Source organism: Canis lupus, chromosome 13, assembly GCF_048164855.1.
Source record: "Canis lupus baileyi chromosome 13, mCanLup2.hap1, whole genome shotgun sequence".
Taxonomy (NCBI): Eukaryota; Metazoa; Chordata; class Mammalia; order Carnivora; family Canidae; genus Canis; species Canis lupus.
Window position 1 is genome coordinate 15,854,984 of NC_132850.1, and position 17,209 is coordinate 15,872,192.

At 40.7% G+C, this 17,209-nt stretch overlaps 1 protein-coding gene across 10 annotated transcripts in view; it reads left to right on the plus strand.

Moving 5' to 3' along the window:
* The first annotated feature begins 6,421 nt into the window (after positions 1–6,421).
* The window catches only part of IPP (intracisternal A particle-promoted polypeptide), a 49,723-nt gene continuing 38,935 nt past the window's right edge, over positions 6,422–17,209 (plus strand). For 4 of the 10 annotated variants that reach the window (XM_072772368.1, XM_072772372.1, XM_072772365.1 and 1 more), the window contains exons 1-3: positions 6,422–6,570; positions 9,774–10,115; positions 14,495–14,926. In XM_072772368.1, coding sequence (XP_072628469.1) covers positions 9,824–10,115; positions 14,495–14,926 — 724 coding nt within the window. In that variant the 5' untranslated portion in view covers positions 6,422–6,570; positions 9,774–9,823. Of the gene's footprint in view, positions 6,839–9,773; positions 10,116–14,494; positions 14,927–17,209 lie in introns of all 10 variants that reach the window. The other 6 variants (XM_072772366.1, XM_072772371.1, XM_072772364.1 and 3 more) reach the window with 3 other exon arrangements.

The window sequence follows — 17,209 nt, forward strand, 5'->3', positions numbered from 1 at the left end:
CTTCTGATGGCCGTTTGAATGTGCCTTGCAGACTTTCAACTGCAGGAAGCATAATTGACCAAGGGCCCTACCTGCTGGGTCCTGGGCTGCCCAGAAGGTCAGCTTTAGCTCAAAGACTCTCAAAGGCCTTGACATCTGGTCTTTCTTTAGACTTCCTAACATTCAAGGATACTCTCAACCTTTTCTCTTTGTTTTTTTGTTTGCTTTTGTTTTTTCCTCTGGATGAAGTTGGCATTGTGATCAGATAGTTCACCCAGCTGTTCCTGGCTCCCTTCTCATTTCTGCTATAAGTATTGTCCGTCCCAAGAAATCCTTGCATGTGGGCAGCCCAGTAGCTCAGTGGTTTAGTGCCGCCTTCAGCCCAGGGCATGATCCTGGGGCCCCGGGATCGGGTCCCACATCAGGGGCTCCCTACATGGAGCCTGCTTCTCCCTTTGCCTGTGTCTCTGCCTCTGTCTGTCTCTGTGTCTCTCATGAATAAATAAATAAAATCTTTAAAATAATAAATAAATAAAAAAGAAATCCTTGCATGTTTAATCTCATATTGGCATCTTATTTTTGGATGGATAACTATCCAAAATCCAGGTTATTTATGTATAAACTGGACTAACACATTTGTCAAAACTCAGAACTATATACTTAAAAAGGATAAATTTTACTGTATGTAAATTATACCTCAATAAACTTAACTTAGGGTGCCTGGGTGGCTAAGTGGCTGAGCGTCTGCATTCAGCTCAGGTCATGATCCCAGGATCCTGGGATTGAGTCCTGCATCAGGCTCCTGGTCCGCAGGGAGCCTGCTTCTCCCTCTTCCTCTCTCTCTGTCTTCGTGAATAAATAAATAAAATAGTAAAAATATAAACTTGACTTTAAAAAATGTTAGTTTTAAACATTTATCAACAGGAGGTAAATCATGACTGTTCTCCACTCTATTTGAACCATCCATTGCCAAGCCCATGTCCTGGAATGCTGAAATTCCATATCACACAATGACCACATTGAGCATCTACTCAAACTTACAATTTGCTTGCTCAGGTGCTCCCCATGTCTGCCTGTCCTGGTCTCAGGGTTAGCCAGAAACACAAATGTTTACAACCAATATACAAGGAAAAGGTGAGAGATCAGGGCATGGGAGAAGAGTGCCCAGGCTAGACAGAGAAACACCTTAGAGTCCCTCCATTATCTGCTCAACAATCAGGTCTCTGGAACATGTGTAGTTCTTTTTTTTTTTTAATATTTTATTTTTTTATTCATGAGGGACACACAGAGAGAGAGAGAGGCAGAGACACAGGCAGAGGGAGAAGCAGGCTCCATACAGGGAGCCCGATGTGGGACTCTATCCCGGGACTCCAGGATCATGTCCCGGGCCAAAGGCAGGCGCTTAACCGCTGAGCCACCCAGGGATCCCCCGTGTAGTTCTTTAAGGACTGACCTGAACTCAGACAATTTGTCTGGGTGGGTTTTCCTTTTTTTTTTTTTTTTTTTTTTTTAATTTAAATTCCAGGAAGTTTACAGTTCTGTACATCACCCTGTGCTCATCAGGAAGAGTATATTCTGTAATGCCCATCACCTATTTAGTCCTTCCCGCCACCCTCCTCCCCTCTGATAACCTTCTGTTCTCTATAGTTAAGAGCGTTTTCTGGTTTGTCTCTTTTTTTCATTTGCTTGTTTCATTTCTTAAATTCCATATATGAGTGAATAATATGGTATTTGTCTTTCTCTGACTTATTTCACTTAGCATTATACCCTTTACATCCATCCAAGCTGTTGCAAATGGCAAGATTTCATTTTTTATGGCTGAATAATATTCCTTTATAAATATATCACATTCCTTTATATATATGTGTGTGTATATATATCCCTATATATATCCATATATATGTATATGTGTGTATATATATATATATCTGTTATCCATTCATCTTTTGATAGACACTTGGATTGCTTCCATAATTTGTTTTTTTTGTTTTTAAAGGTTTTTTATTTATTTATTTATTAATGAGAGAGACACACACAGAGAGAGAGAGAGAGGCAGAGACACAGGCAGAAGGAGAAGCAGGCTCCATGCAGGGTGCCCAACGTGGGACCCGATCCCGGATCTCTAGGATCACATCCTGGGCTGAAGGCAGCGCTAAACCGCTGAGCCACCCGGGCTGCCCTGCTTCCATAATTTGGCTATTGTAAATAGTGCTGCAATAAACATAGAGGTGCATATATATCTTTTCAAATTAGTGTTTTTTAATTCTTTGGTAATTCTTTGGGTTTTTATGTGCAGAAGTGTGTGAGAGCCATTTGTCCTTTGTCATTCAGAAAACAAAACAAATAACAATGAAAACACATTCAGCAGCATAGCTATTTCACCAAGAAAAAAGCCAAAGCTCTTGCTGTATATGACACCATGTGATACTGCTCTAAGCTACCCATCTGCCTTCATATTCTAAAACTCTTCTTTGCCCTTGCTAATATTTCTCCAGTAAAAATGGATTCCTTGCTATTTCTTAAATATCCTAAGCATACTCTCACCATAGGACATTTGCATTTACTTTTCTCTTCTTTCATTTATTTATTTTTGTTAAGTTTATTTTCCCAATGTGGGGCTCGAACTCATGACCCTGAGATCAAGAGTCGCGTGCTCTACTGATTGAGCAGTCAGGTGCCCCTGCATTTACTTTTCTTTTCTTTCTTTTCTTTTAGAGAGAGAGAGAAAGAGAGAGAAAGAGAGCAAGCAAGGACAGTGAGGAACAGGGGAAGGGAGAGACAGAGAGAAAGAATCTTAAGCAGGTTCCATGCCCAGCGTGGAACCCAATGCAGGGCTCAATCTCACAACCCTGAGATCATAACCTGGACTGAAATCAAGAGTTAGAAGCCTAACGGACCCTACCCAGGGGCCCCTGCATTTACTTTTTTATCTATCTAGAATTCTTCTTTACATGGCTCTCCCTCTCCATTAAAGCCTCTGATCAAATGTTATCTTCTTAGAAAGGCTTTCCCTGACCATGTTGTCTAGAATAGCACTCCTTCCCTAATATGTCACTCTATCATTTTATCCTTCTTTATCCTCTTCATAGCACTTATCATCCCCTGATATATCATATATTTATTCACTTATCTGTTGATTTTCTGCCTCCTCAGTCAGAATATAATTCCACAATAACAGGAAATTTTTTGTTCACTGCTATATCACCAGAACCAGTGTTTGGCACATTGTTGGCACTCATTAAGCATTGATTGCATAAATTAAGCTCACTCTCATGTCTCCCCTTTCTCTTTCTTCTTCAGGTCCTCTCAGTAAAAACAAAACAAAACAAAAGTTAGCAAGAGAAGAATTTTAGCAAACAGTAGACCTCAGCCACAGATTTATCTGGGGCCTTGAACATACTGCCATGCTCTATTGAACAAGTTTCCTGGGGCTCTTAAGAATGACTCTTTCAGTTCATGACCACTGTCATAAAATCCGCAATGTCCTTGACCCATTTTTCTATTCACTCTATATATGTGGCAAAACCTTAATCCTGGATCGGTCCAAATGATTGCTTTTCTGTATCCAGGTAGGCTGCAAAGTTCTATTGAGGGAAAATCATTCAACTGGGTAAATCAATGCCACTATAAATTCATGGTTACTTATTTCAAGCAATGAAAACAGGAGAAATAAGAAAAATAATAGCTAAATGTTTATTCCTGAAAATATTAATACCTTTTTTCTTTTTTTTTAAGATTTTACTTATTTATTCATGAAAGACACAGAGAGAGGCAGAGACATAGGCAGAGGGAGAAGCAGGCTCCATGCAGGGAGCCCAACACGAGACTCTAACCTAGGATTCCAGGATCAGGCCCTGAGCCAAAGGCAGACGCTCAACCACTGAGCCACCCAGGCGTCCTCGTATAAATACCTTATATACATTAATGCATTTAATATTTATAAAGCATCATAAAGTAGATATTCATTGCATTTTATTGATGAAGAAATGGAAGCATAATAACTAGCCCAAAGTCACACAACTAGTAAAGGACAGTCTGAATTTTCAACTCAGGCATTCTGATTTTAGCACTTGAGCTTTTAACCTTTCCTGCCAGACAATTTGATTGTTTCCCTTGTCAGCTGTGTCTCTACCACCAACTATAACCAACAGGGCTACTTTGTTGCCTAACTTCCAGGGGTACTATTCATGTCTACATTATGAGCACTACTGAGAGGAAAATTTATAGCCTTAACTTAGATTTTAAAAGAAAAAAGACTGAAAATCAGGAACTAAGCAACTCAAAAACTTAAGAAACTAAAAAGTAAGAAAACAATAAGTTCAATGAAAACTAAGATAAGTAAATAATATACATAAGAGCAGAAATTAATGAAGTAGGAAACAAAGATAAAATTGAGAGGATCGGGCAGCCCGGGTGGCTCAGCGGTTTAGCGCCTGCTTTGGCCCAGGGCATGATCCTGGAGACCCGGAATTGAGTCCCACGACGGGCTCCCTGCATGGAGCCTGCTTCTCCCTCTGCCTGTGTCTCTTTCTCTCCGTGCGTGTGTCTCTCATGAGTAAATAAATAAAATCTTTTAAAAAAATATATCACAGACTGGGTTGCTTAAACAATAGAAATTTATGTCTCATAGTTCTGGAGGTTTGGAAGTCCAAGATCAAAGTGCCAACAAGGTAGGTTTCATTCTGAGGCTTCTCTCTTGGTTTGTAGGCAGCTACCGCCTCCATGTGCTCACTTGACCTCTTCTTTATGTACATAGTGGGTAAATGGGTTCAAGGGGAATACACTGGGAGTTTAGGGCTTCAACATAAATTTTAGCGCGGGGGGGGGGGCGGACACAATTCAGTTGTAGCATCTTATGAACATCTTTTTACTGCCTGATCTCATAAATAATGAGATAATGTAAATTATAACAAAATGAAACACCATTTTACAGTCACCAGGTTATGATACTAAGGGTTGGCAATAAGTGGAGGAAGGGAACTCATTGACGGCTGGTGGGAATGTAAATCCCCCTGAGATCTGAAAAGAGGATGTATATGCCATATGTCCCAGCAATTCTGCTCCTAGGTATATACACTGGTTTTCAAATTGCTGGGTGCAATCCAATACTAGGTTGGGAAGTTAATTTTAATGGTGCTAAAGTATAATTTTCCAAAAGGTAAAATTATGACTGTCATAGAAATATAAAATAAACACATGCCAAAAATGTTATTTATATTAATTAATGAGAGACACGAAAATGTTACAGGAATTCTGTATGAATTTGCTAAGAATCAGGAATGTTGAAATGAATTTGCTGAGAGGCAAAAGTGGTTTATATCCCATAGGTCAACATAACTTAATGTTTTTGTGTTATCTTTTCTACAGTGGACAAGAATCATTTTAAACACCTATTCTCTTGCAAAATAGCTTAGTTAATAGAAATTCAGAGGTCCTCATGGACTCAAATCCTTCCAGAGTCTGCTAGGCAGTGCCCAGCCTTACACGAGAAGGGCACCCAGGTAATTGCTTTGCTCATTTCCAAGTCTTTGAAAATAATTTTTCTGACAACGTGTCCCTCTTAGCTTTTTTTGGGGGGTAGGGGTAATAAATCGAAAAGAAATAGATATTCAGTGCCTTGCTGGCAGTAAGTATATAGTACTGTGAAATTGTTTCAGATATACACATCTATATATACGTATGTGGTATCATTGGGTTTGAAGCAGAATGTTTTTGTTCACCGTTGGCTGAGGTCAAAACATTTGAAAGCCACGAATGTGGGATATTACGAGGTTCGACAGTCAGACAGTGAGTCCCCCCTTCGCTCAAAGCAGGCATCCATTCAAATGCCAGGCTTGGTCAGGCAAACTCAGAAAATGATTTGAGTGAATGGTAAGGAATAAAGAGAAGACAGAAATATCGAATCACGTTGTAAATGAAGCTAATGTTATATGTCTCAATTAAAAAAAAAAAAAAAACAAAAAACTCAGGGCAGCCCTGGTGGCTCAGCGGTTTAGCGCCGCCTTCAGCCCAGGGCGTGATCCTGGAGACCCACAATCGAGTCCCATGTCGGGCTCCCTGCGTGGAGCCTGCTTCTCCCGCTGCCTGTGTCTTTGTGTGTGTGTGTCTTTCATGATTAAATAAAATCTTTTTTTAAAAATCTCCGAAAAAAAGAATAGGGAGCAGCTCAGCGCCGGGGGCTCGTCTCCGTCTTTCCTTTAACCATGAGGTTCGCTAGGTGCCTGGGACACCCCAAGAGTGGAGAGGGCGTAGGCGGCGTGGGACGGTCCGGCGGGCCAACCCCAGCAGGCAGGAGCTGGGACTTGCAGCCGCGCAGGTCGCAGGCGGCGGTTCCCACACCAGCCCCGGGCCAGGGCCGCTCCCCGCGAGCGGAAGAACACTGCGCACGCGCACAGCCGACCAGCGCTGGCAGCGCCCGAGGAGCGCTCTGCGGACGGCCTGGCGTCGCCTCCAGCCCCCGGCGGCTCGCGGGGCCCAGCCACCTCCGCCTCGGCGGCCCAGCCGGGGTTCCCCCGCCCTCTCCGCGCAGGCGCGGGTGGAGACTGCGCGCGCAGGCGGGGAGCGTGCGCCGGCGGGAAGGGGAAGCGGCGGGTAAGAAGGGCCTGCGTCCGGGCGCGACTGTGACGGGGTTGGGAACGACCTCTTCGCGCTTGCGGCTCTCGGGCCCCCTGAGCAGAGCAGAGGAGCCTCCGGAGCCGCTTCCTCCGGCCGCTCACGCCGGCCTCCTATTCCAAGTGTTTCCGTCCGCACCTTTTCGCTTGGTCCGCTCCGCTCCTGCCTCTCCTCTCCCCGCCCCCACCCGGGAATCCGAAGGCCGAGCCCGCAGCCGGTCAGCCCCAGCCCGTGGCGGACCAATTAGGTAGCGACGAATGTTTATCCGCTTGTCGAGTCGCAGCAGCTTTGGGGGTTCTCACTCAGGCGCAAAGAGCCCCGTTGTTTTGTTTTGTTTGTTTTGTTTTTTTTAAAGATTTTATTTATTCATGAGAGACACACAGAGGCAGAGACAAGGCAGAGGGAGAAGCAGGCTCCTCACGGGTCTCCAGGATCACGCCCTGGGCTGAAGGTAGACACCCAGTCGCTGAGCCACTCGGGCTGCCCAAGAGCTGCTGCCGCCTTTCTTTCTTTCTTTCTTTCTTTCTTTCTTTCTTTCTTTCTTTCTTTCTTTCTTTCTTTCTTTCTTTCTTTCTTTCTTTCTTCTTTCTTTCTCTTTCTTTTCTTTTCTTTCTTTTTCTTTTCTTCTTTTCTTTTCTTTTCTTTTTTTTGTTAAACGCTTGCTCTTTCTGCCATCCTTTGCTGAAGCAGCTTCCCGATGCTCTCGGCGGTAAAGTCAAGGACACCAAACATAGGTCTTTACTTCCGGGCTTCTCCACCTGATAATCTCCCATTCAAGCTTGGGTCTCTTGAACCACGTCCCTCACATTCCTGTGCAGTGTCCCGGAGTTAGTTGTACTCGTTCCTTTGGAAATGAAGTTCTTCACGGGCAGCGGGATAGTATCAGCAATTACTAAGAAGCATGGTAACAGATTAGGATTTCTGCTGTCTGCTACCGGAGTGGATGGGTGTTCAGTGAGCTCGTTTGTAGCAGGAGGCAGCGTTTTAGTTCAGTGGCTGTGCTTGATGACTTGAAGCTGGGATAGAGGAGGTGCCTTGTAACTAAGCCACTGGGATCCAAACTCTGGTGACAGGAAGAAATCTAAAACAAAAATGCCTCACAGCTACGTCATGTTTAATAATATCTGCAGGTCGAATTTCTATGTAGAGATAAATGCACTGTTTGCTTTTATATGCCAGTTAAATGTAATATGTTGAATTCTGTAAATGCTGATGTGAAATTTTAGCAGCTGCTCTGGAACTTCTCAAATTTCTCAATTCCTAGATAATCAGCTTCATTAGTTTTACTTTGATAAGTTTAAGCGCTGTAAATGTAGCCACTTTTTTCTAATATCAGCCCACACCTTTCTGTCAGTTTTATTACTAGTTCCCTTTGACGCTTAGGTTACAGAACCGTAGTCATTTTAAGATTTCCCTGTGCTTCATCTTCAAATGTCTTATATTACCGGATCTCCTGGTTTCTTAAAAAGTAAGTTGGATTTATCCTTTCAATTCTCATTGTTGAAGCTGTAAGGCTGTTTTCAGGTCTTTGCTACCTCTCTGTTCATCCCCTGGAAAGTACATGTAACAGTTCTGAGACATGACAATTTACCCTTGAGTCCATAAGGGCTCATTCCTCAATGTCTGTATTTGGGTTTCAAACCCTTTCTCTATAGGTTGTCCTAACAGTTACTGTGTGGGTGATCTGGTAGGAAAAGCCCAGGATTTAGAGTACTAAGACTTAGATTCAAATACTGAGACTCTCATTATACTAATGCTGTGTCCTTGAGAAGCTTTGAGCTTCAGTTTCTTACTCTCTGGTTTCAAATAACAGTATCTTTTCTTCCAGCCTCTTAATTGTGGCAGAATGTGTGGCGAGCCTATCGTAGTTAGACAAAAACAAGCTAAGCTGTTATTTTCTCACTGTACTTGTTCATTTCACAAATATTTGAAAACCTAATATATCTTAGGTACTGGTGCTATTGATATGAAAAATAGTTCCTAATTTTAAGGAACTGTCTTTCAGGAAGCTTTCAGAGGGGCGCCTGAGTGGTTCAGGGGCTCAGCGTCTGTCTTTGGCTCAGGGCGTGACCCTGGAGTCCCAGGATCGAGTCCCACATTGGGCTCCCTGCATGGAGCCTGCTTCTCTCTCTGCCTGTGTCTCTGCCTCTCTCTCTCTGTGTCTCTCATGAATAAATAAAATCTTTTTTTTAGAAAAAGGGAAGCTTTCAGAGGATGTGTGTGTCTGTAGGGAATAGAGTGGTAGAGTGTCTGGCAAGATAGAGCGTGCTATAGGCTCTAAAATAGGTAAATTTAGAGCAGTCCTGGTGGCTCGGGTTTAGCGGCGCCTTCAGCCCAGGGCCGGATCCTGGAGACCTGGGATGGAGTCCAACATCGGGCTCCCTTCATGGAGCCTGCTTCTCCCTCTGCCTGTGTCTCTGCCTCTCTCTCTCTCTTCCTCTCTGTGTGTCTGTCATGAATGAATAAATAAAATCTTTAAAAAAAAAAATAAGTAAATTTAGGGTGAGCACCAAATCCAGAGGAGAGAGGAACAGGGAAGTTCTGCAGGAAATTATGTATGAACAGAGTCTTGAATTGTAACAAAGATCCAAAAGGAAAAGGTGGGGAAGGATATCTTGAAAGAGACACTTTGAGAGAACTACAAATTGTTAGATTTTGTTGGAGTATTAAGTTCAAAGAAGAGTACGGGAGATAAGACTGGACAGGTAGAAGGAGGTGAGATTTGAAGGGCTTTGTGTGCTTAGTGTCAGATTGAAGGACTGTAAGCAGACAGTTGGCCTGATCACAGTTGCTTTTTGAAAATTCATTCTGGCTTGAGTGTATGCTTCCCTACTACAGTGTACAAAAACTTCTACCTTTGTACCTTATTTTCTTCATTTCACCCAGAAGGGCTTATGCCCTCTCCTCATATGTTAATATTTATCTTGCAGCATCCAGTTCAGGTCCCATTTCTACTGTGAAGCATCCTCCAATTATTTTAGGCCTTATTACTTATTCCCTTCCTGAAACCCTATTAGGAATAGTACCACACAGCTTTAGTCCTTACTTGTTTCATGTGTATTTTATGTCCCTAAATAGATTGTAAGCTTCTTGAAGGTAGGGAATATTTCATTTGTGTGTAAATAGAAGATGTGTTAAACACAAAAATATTTTGTCTTATTTCCTTCTATTTTGTTTTTCAGGGTAGGAACAGGTTATGGGCAACAGTCCTTTTAATTAATCTGTCACCATCATGGCTAATGAGGCCTGTCCCAAGGCTGGTGATAGTCCTTTTTCATCAGATAAACATGCCCAACTCATCTTGGCCCAGGTCAATAAAATGAGGAATGGAGAGCATTTCTGTGATGTGCAGTTACAAGTTGGAAAGGAAACTTTTAAAGTTCATCGACTGGTTTTGGCTGCCAGTAGTCCTTACTTTGCAGCTTTGTTCACTGGAGGAATGAAAGAGTCCTCAAAAGATGTTGTACAGATTCTAGGAATTGAAGCTGGAATCTTTCAAATACTTCTAGATTTCATTTATACAGGTATGTTAAATGAGCCTATAGCTTTGAGTGAAGAATGATGTAATCACTCATTGTAATGAGTTGATACAACTTATATGGAAAGTAATTCGATAGTATGTTATTATGAGTGTTTGAAAAGTTCCTATCTTTTGACTCAGTATTCCTTTTCTAGGAATCAAGGAATTAATTAGTGTTACAGACAAATGTTTATGTACCAGGATGTGTATTGTAACATTATGTATAAACAGTACATAATTGAATACAATTAATTATCCTTCAGTAGGTTATATGGTTAAATAAATTGTGGCACATTATATACCATGGAATATTTTTTAGATCTCTCAAATTATTTAAATAAATATATTATGGAAGAGTGTTTACAATATATTAAATGAAAAAAATTGCATATAAACACTGCTCTAGTTTTGTAAAGAAAAAAATTATGTATATTTGTACATAGGAAAAAGACCAGAATGTTACTAAGTGTTTATCTCTGGCTCATGGAATATGGAAGATCTTTATTTTTCCCTCTTTTTCTTTTGCCTCTTAAAATATTTATAATCGGTATGTATGTATTTTAGTTAAAACTTTTATTTTTAAAATGTTTTTGGGGACACCTGGGTGGCTCGGCGGTTTGGTGCCTGCCTTTGGCCCGGGGCGTGATCCTGGAGTCCCAGGATCGAGTCCCACGTCGGGCTCCCTGCATGGAGCCTGCTTCTCCCTCTGCCTGTGTCTCTGCCTCTCTCTCTCTGTCTCTCATGAATAAATAAATAAAATGTTTTTTAAAAATAAAATAAAATGTTTTTGAAGAGTTTTAATAAGATTAGAAAATGTACACAAAAAACTATGAAGTATAAGTTTTATGTGGTATATAACAAATATATATGGAAAAAAGATTTGAAAGATGCTGAAGTGTTAATATAGTGTATGTCTGTGGGAAAATGCATGATTTTCGTTTTTATACTTTTCTGCTTTGAAGTTTTTTTTGTGTGTGGTGAATATATATTACTCTTATAATTGGAAAAAAAATGTTTGAAAACAAAAACTATGTTTGGTCATCATGCTGTCCTTAAAGGATTACTTGTTGGAAAAAAAAAAAAAGGATTACTTGTTGGAAGATAATTATGTGACCTGCTAAAGTATTCTTTATTTAATGCATGGTACTTAAACCTGGAAAATGACAAAAGGAGGTTTATTGTGTTGTTTCATACTACGTTTTGCGAAAGTATCAGAAAATAACTCTTAATTTGGAGATTATAAAAATGACTTTTATTTACTGAAAGTTCAGCCTTATCTATTGGCTAATATGCAAATTAGCATTGAGGGATTTTTTTTTTTACCTTTTGTAAATGACTTGAGTGAGCTGAAAACAGCTTCATAAATGTCCTGCTTCTCTTATTTGCAAAATGTAAATTAATGCAGATTAATCCAATGGAATTAGTGTTGAACTACATAAAAACAAGAAAAGCTGCAAAGTGTCTATTCTGCCTTTCTTGTCTAAGGGTAGCAACAAGAGATACTTAGTGAAAGATGTTCCCACTACTATCACCATATTGGTGATTAGCACTTCCATCGAATAAATAAAAAGTGGTAAAACTCAGAGAAATAAAAGCTGTTGAGTATACCTGGGAGAAACAACATTCTAGAATATTGACATTTAAGGCTAAAATTGATATAACAATTAAGAACAGGGGCAGCCCCGGTGGCGCAGCAGTTTGGCAGCGCCTGCAGCCTGGGGTGTGATCCTGGAGACCCGGGATCGAGTCCCACATCGGGCTCCCTGTGTGGAGCCTGCTTTTCCCTCTGCCTGTGTCTCAGCCTCTCTCTCTGTGTCTATGAATAAATAAATAAAATCTTAAAAAAAAAATTAACAGAATTTGGCTACTAGTAAAAGCTATCACATGGCTTAACAAGATAGTTCATTTTTCCACAAAAATGAATTCATAGTAGGTGTCCCAAAGATGGTATGGTGGTTTCATGATGTCACTAGTGTCTATTAGTCTCCCAACAATTTGCTCTACCATGTATAGCTTGTAGCTTCTAATCTCTGGATCGCTGAATTCCAGCCAGTGGAAGGAGGAAGGGGAAATGCAAAGGGCCTGCTAGCTGAGTCTGTGCTGTCTTTTTAAGCTTTTCTGTTAGCTGTGCCCAATAACTGCTGTCTATAACCCATCCACAACAAAATCAAGGTTCTTAACAGAAACTTTTTTTTTAAAGATTTTATTTATTTATTTATTTTTTATTTGTTATTTTTTTATGATAGTCACACAGAGAGAGAGAGAGAGAGGCAGAGACACAGGCAAAGGGAGAAGCAGGCTCCATGCACCGGGAGCCTGACGTGGGATTCGATCCCGCGTCTCCAGGATCATGCCCTGGGCCAAAGGCAGGCGCTAAACCGCTGCACCACCCAGGGATCCCTGATTTTATTTATTCTTGACACACACACACACACACACACACACACACACACACAGGCAGAGACACAGGCAGAGGGAGAAGCAGGCTCCACGCAAGGAGCCCAATGTGGGACTCGATCCCAGGTCTCCAGGATCACACCCTGAGCTGCAGGCAGCACTAAACCGCTGCGCGACTGGGGCTGCCCTTAGCAGAACCTTATAAGGATGAAAAGAAAATGAATATTGAGTATTTACTGGACAGGGAACTTTGCAGTTTTTGATACAATTCATTCTTTAAAAAATACGTTCTTTCATTTTCATTGTAATAGCTTTTCCTTTTTGGGGGATGGGGGTGCAACAAAACCTGTTATTCTGTTGGTCTCTCCTTTGGGCTAATGTATACATTACTTATTAACCATTCACAGTGCTAATAGGTCTTTTTTTTAACTTTTTTTTTAAGATTTTTTATTTCTTTATTCATAGAGAGAGAGGGGGGCAGAGAGAGAAGCAGGCTCCATGCAGGGAGCCCGTCGCGGGACTCGATCCTGAGTCTCCAGGATCACACCCCGGGCTGTAGGCGGCGCTAAACTGCTGCGCCGCAGGGGCTGCTCCAGTGCTGATAGGTCTTTACAGATATTTCTCACCATAGATATTTATATACTTAGAATCAAATAACCTGGATTTGTGATCTAGCTCTGTCACTAATTAGCTATGTGATATATGATACAAGACATTTCCATTTAACTTTAATCATTCATTCTTTCAACAGATATTTATGGGTACTTTTTTTTTAGAAAAATAACCTTTAGGGACACCTGGGTGGCTCAGCCATTGAGCATCTGCCTAACCGCTCAGGATGTGATCCTGGAGTCCCAGGATCAAGTTCCACATCGAGCTCCCCACAGGGAGCCTGCTTCCCCCTCTGCCTGTGTCACTGCCTCTCTCTGTGTCTCTCATGAATGGATAAATAAAATCTTTTTAAAAAAAAAAAAAAGCTTTATACCCAATATGGGGTTTGAACTCAGAACCCCTGAAACACATGCTGTGCTGACGGAGCCAGCATTGTGCCCCATATGAATACTTCCCGTGAGCTAAGCTCTAGGGATATGACAGTAAACAAGACAGGCAGGGCTGCTGTCTTCTCAGAGCTTTATAGAGAGTGCAGTTTAGGGGCTTACAAATTTTTTTTAAAAGATTTTATTTATTCATGAGAGACACAGAGAGGCGCAGGAGACAGGCAGAGGGAGAAGCAGGCTCCCTGTGGGGAGCCTGATGTGGCACTTGATCTCAGGATCTGGGGATCATGACCTGAGCCAAAGGCAGACACTCAACCACTGAGCTACCCAGGCGCCCCTGATTGGAGATATTTAAACTTTTTTTTTTAATGTTTTCTTTTTAAAGATTTTATTTATTTATTCATGATAGACATAGAAAGAGAGAGAGAGGCAGAGACACAGGCAGAGGGAGAAGCAGGCTCAATGCAGGGAGCCTGATCTGGGACTCACCCCAGGTCTGCAGAATGTATGCCCTGGGCTGAAGGCGGCACTGAACCACTGAGCTACTAGCTGCCCACATTTAAACTTTCTGATTTCTGAGTGGCTCAGTCGGTACTCTTGATTTCAGTTCAGGTCTTGATCTCAGGGTTGTAAGTTCAAGCCCCATATTGGGTTCCATGCTGGATGTGGAGCCAACTTAAAGTTTTTAAAATATATAATAAATAAACTTTGCTTAATTGATAGAAAAAGAAAAAATAATACCTACTATATGGGGTTTTAGGGACAGTTAAATGAATGTATAAAGCAATGAATCCATCATTGTAAGTGTTCCATAAATGTTAGGTATCATCGTTTAAATTTTGCACTCTTTCTACAAATCCTTTGTTGCCTTTTTATTTAGCATTTATCAGCAAATTCTAAGTTATCAGTGGAATTAAGTATAATGCTTTTTTAATATAAATCAAATGTTTGTGTTTATTTTGTTTATTTTGTTTCCCTACTTTCCCAGGTATAGTGAATATAGGTGTGAATAACGTCCAGGAACTGATTGTCGCAGCAGACATGCTACAGTTGACTGAAGTTGTTAATCTGTGCTGTGAATTTCTGAAAGGACAGATTGATCCATTGAACTGCATTGGGATCTTTCAGTTCTCTGAGCAAATTGCCTGCCATGACCTTTTGGAATTCACAGAAAACTACATTCATGTCCATTTCTTAGAGGTTCATAGTGGGGAAGAGTTCCTGGCACTTACAAAAGATCAATTGATCAAAATTTTGCGAAGCGAAGAGCTCAGTATTGAGGATGAGTATCAGGTCTTCTTAGCTGCAATGCAATGGATTCTGAAGGACCTGGGAAAAAGAAGAAAACATGTGGTGGAAGTACTAGAACCAATTCGATTCCCTTTATTACCTCCTCAGAGGCTTTTAAAGTATATAGAAGGTAATAATTTTTTTGCATATCAAATAAGTCCATATCCAGTGTCTTTTTCTGTTTGAAATGTGATGTTTTCATTTTTCAGTTCAATAGCAAACATTTATTGAATGATTATTATATGCAAGATACAACTTTTGTGTTTTGCAGTTAGTAGTATTTCAGGATTTCTATCCATTATATTAATGAAATCCTTACATATCTTTCTTGAGATTAAATACTAAGATCAGAGCTATAGATAAAATTATTCACAGAGCTAAAACACCACTGCTGTATTGGGTAGTACTGATTATTTCAGTGTAAGATTTCCTCATGCTTCTTTAAAAAATTCAGCAAAACCTGACATTTGAGGAAAATGCGTATGCTAAAAACAAAACCCAAATTCAATAAATCCTGTAAGTCTTCTCATTATAAAATTAATTTCATATTGATATATATAGCCTTTTTTAAAAAAGATTTTATGTATTCATTCATGAGAGACCGAGAGAGAGAAGCAGAGATACAGGCAGAGGGAGAAGCAGGCTCCATGCAGGGAGCCCAGTGTGGGACTTGATCCTGTGACTCCAGGATCACGCCCTGAGTCTAAGGCAGGCACTAAACCGCTGAGCCACCCAGGTGTCCCAAATGGAGGATTTTTTAAAAAAAGATTTTAAGATATTTCAACTTTGAAACTTTCTTTTTGATCATATTAGAGAAAAAGTGGGCAATTTATGTAGAAAAATAATGAGACTCTACGACAAAATTCAGAGAGAGCAAAAAACTTAATAGAAAGGGTTAAATTGGGACGCCTGGGTGGCTCAGCAATTGAGCACCTGCCTTCAATGTGATCCCACAGTCCTGGGATCTAGTCCCACATTGAGCTCCCTGCATGGAGCCTGCTTCTACCTCTGCCTATGTCTCTGCCTCTCTCTCTGTGTGTCTCTCATGAATAAATAAATAAAATCTTAAAAAAAAAAAAGAAAGAAATGGTTAAATTATGTTATGTGAAATATGTAGATTTTCTTCCAGTACATATATTTTTTTGTATTTATCACTGGAATAATTCAGGAGATTTAATAGTACTACCTATATGATAATACATCTATTTCTTGCCATTTTAGAGAATGACTACTTTTTAAAAATGGTACATTCTCCTACAAACGTGTAGGTAATAAAGGATAATAAAACAACAAATTCCCCCAAAGTCCACTACCCAGAAATAACCAGTTATAATTAACATTCAGTAAACATCTTTCTAAATACTTCTGTATAAGAGGATGAATGATGGATGGGTGGATGTATGGTTGGATGGATAAACAGAAAAAAATATAAGAATCATTCTGTACATACTATTTATATAATACAAAAAGTATATTTAAATCTCACTAAAAGTAAAGAAAGGGAAGCAATAACTAATATCAGATGAACATTTCTTTATCTCAGGAAGTACTCATTCTAAAAAGTTCTTAACCAGTTAAGGACAAAAGATGAATATCATTAAAAGATTAAAAGTTTCATTTTGTGTTGCAATTTTATTTTTTGTTTTTATTATTTGAAAATTTTAATTCTAGTATATTTAAACATACAGTGTTTTGTGTTTCAGATTTTTTTTATTTTGAAAGATTTCATGTATTTGAGAGAGCGAGCATGAGCACGGGGAGAGGGAGGGAGCCTGAGTGAGCCACCCAGGCACCCCTTATGTTTCAATTTTAATTAATTATTATTTTTTTAATTTTTATTTATTTATGATAGTCACACAGAGAGAGAGAGAGAGAGGCAGAGACACAGGCAGAGGGAGAAGCAGGCTCCATGCACCGGGAACCCGATGTGGGATTCAATCCCGGGTCTCCAGGATCGCGCCCAGAGCCAAAGGCAGGCGCCAAACCGCTGCGCTACCCAGGGATCCCTAATTAATTTATTTTTAAAAAGATTTTATTTATTTATTCATGAGAGGCACACAGAGAGAGAGGCAGAGACAGAGGCAGAGGGAGAAACAGGGAGCCCAACGTGGGACTTGATCCCAGGTCTCCAGGATCACGCCCTGGGCTGAAGGCGGCACTAAACCGCTGAGCCACCCGGGCTGCCCAATATTACTTTTTTAAAAAGATTTTTAAAATTTAGGGCACCTGGGTGGCTCAGTTAGTTAAGCATCTGCCTTTAGCACAGGTCTTGATCCCAGGCTGGGATCAAGTGCGGCATTGGGCACCCCGCTCAGTGGGGAGCCTGCTTCTCTCTCTCCCACTCCCCCTGCTGGTGTGCTTGCGCGTGCTCTCTCTCTCTCTCTCTCTCTCTTTCTCAAATAAATAAAATCTT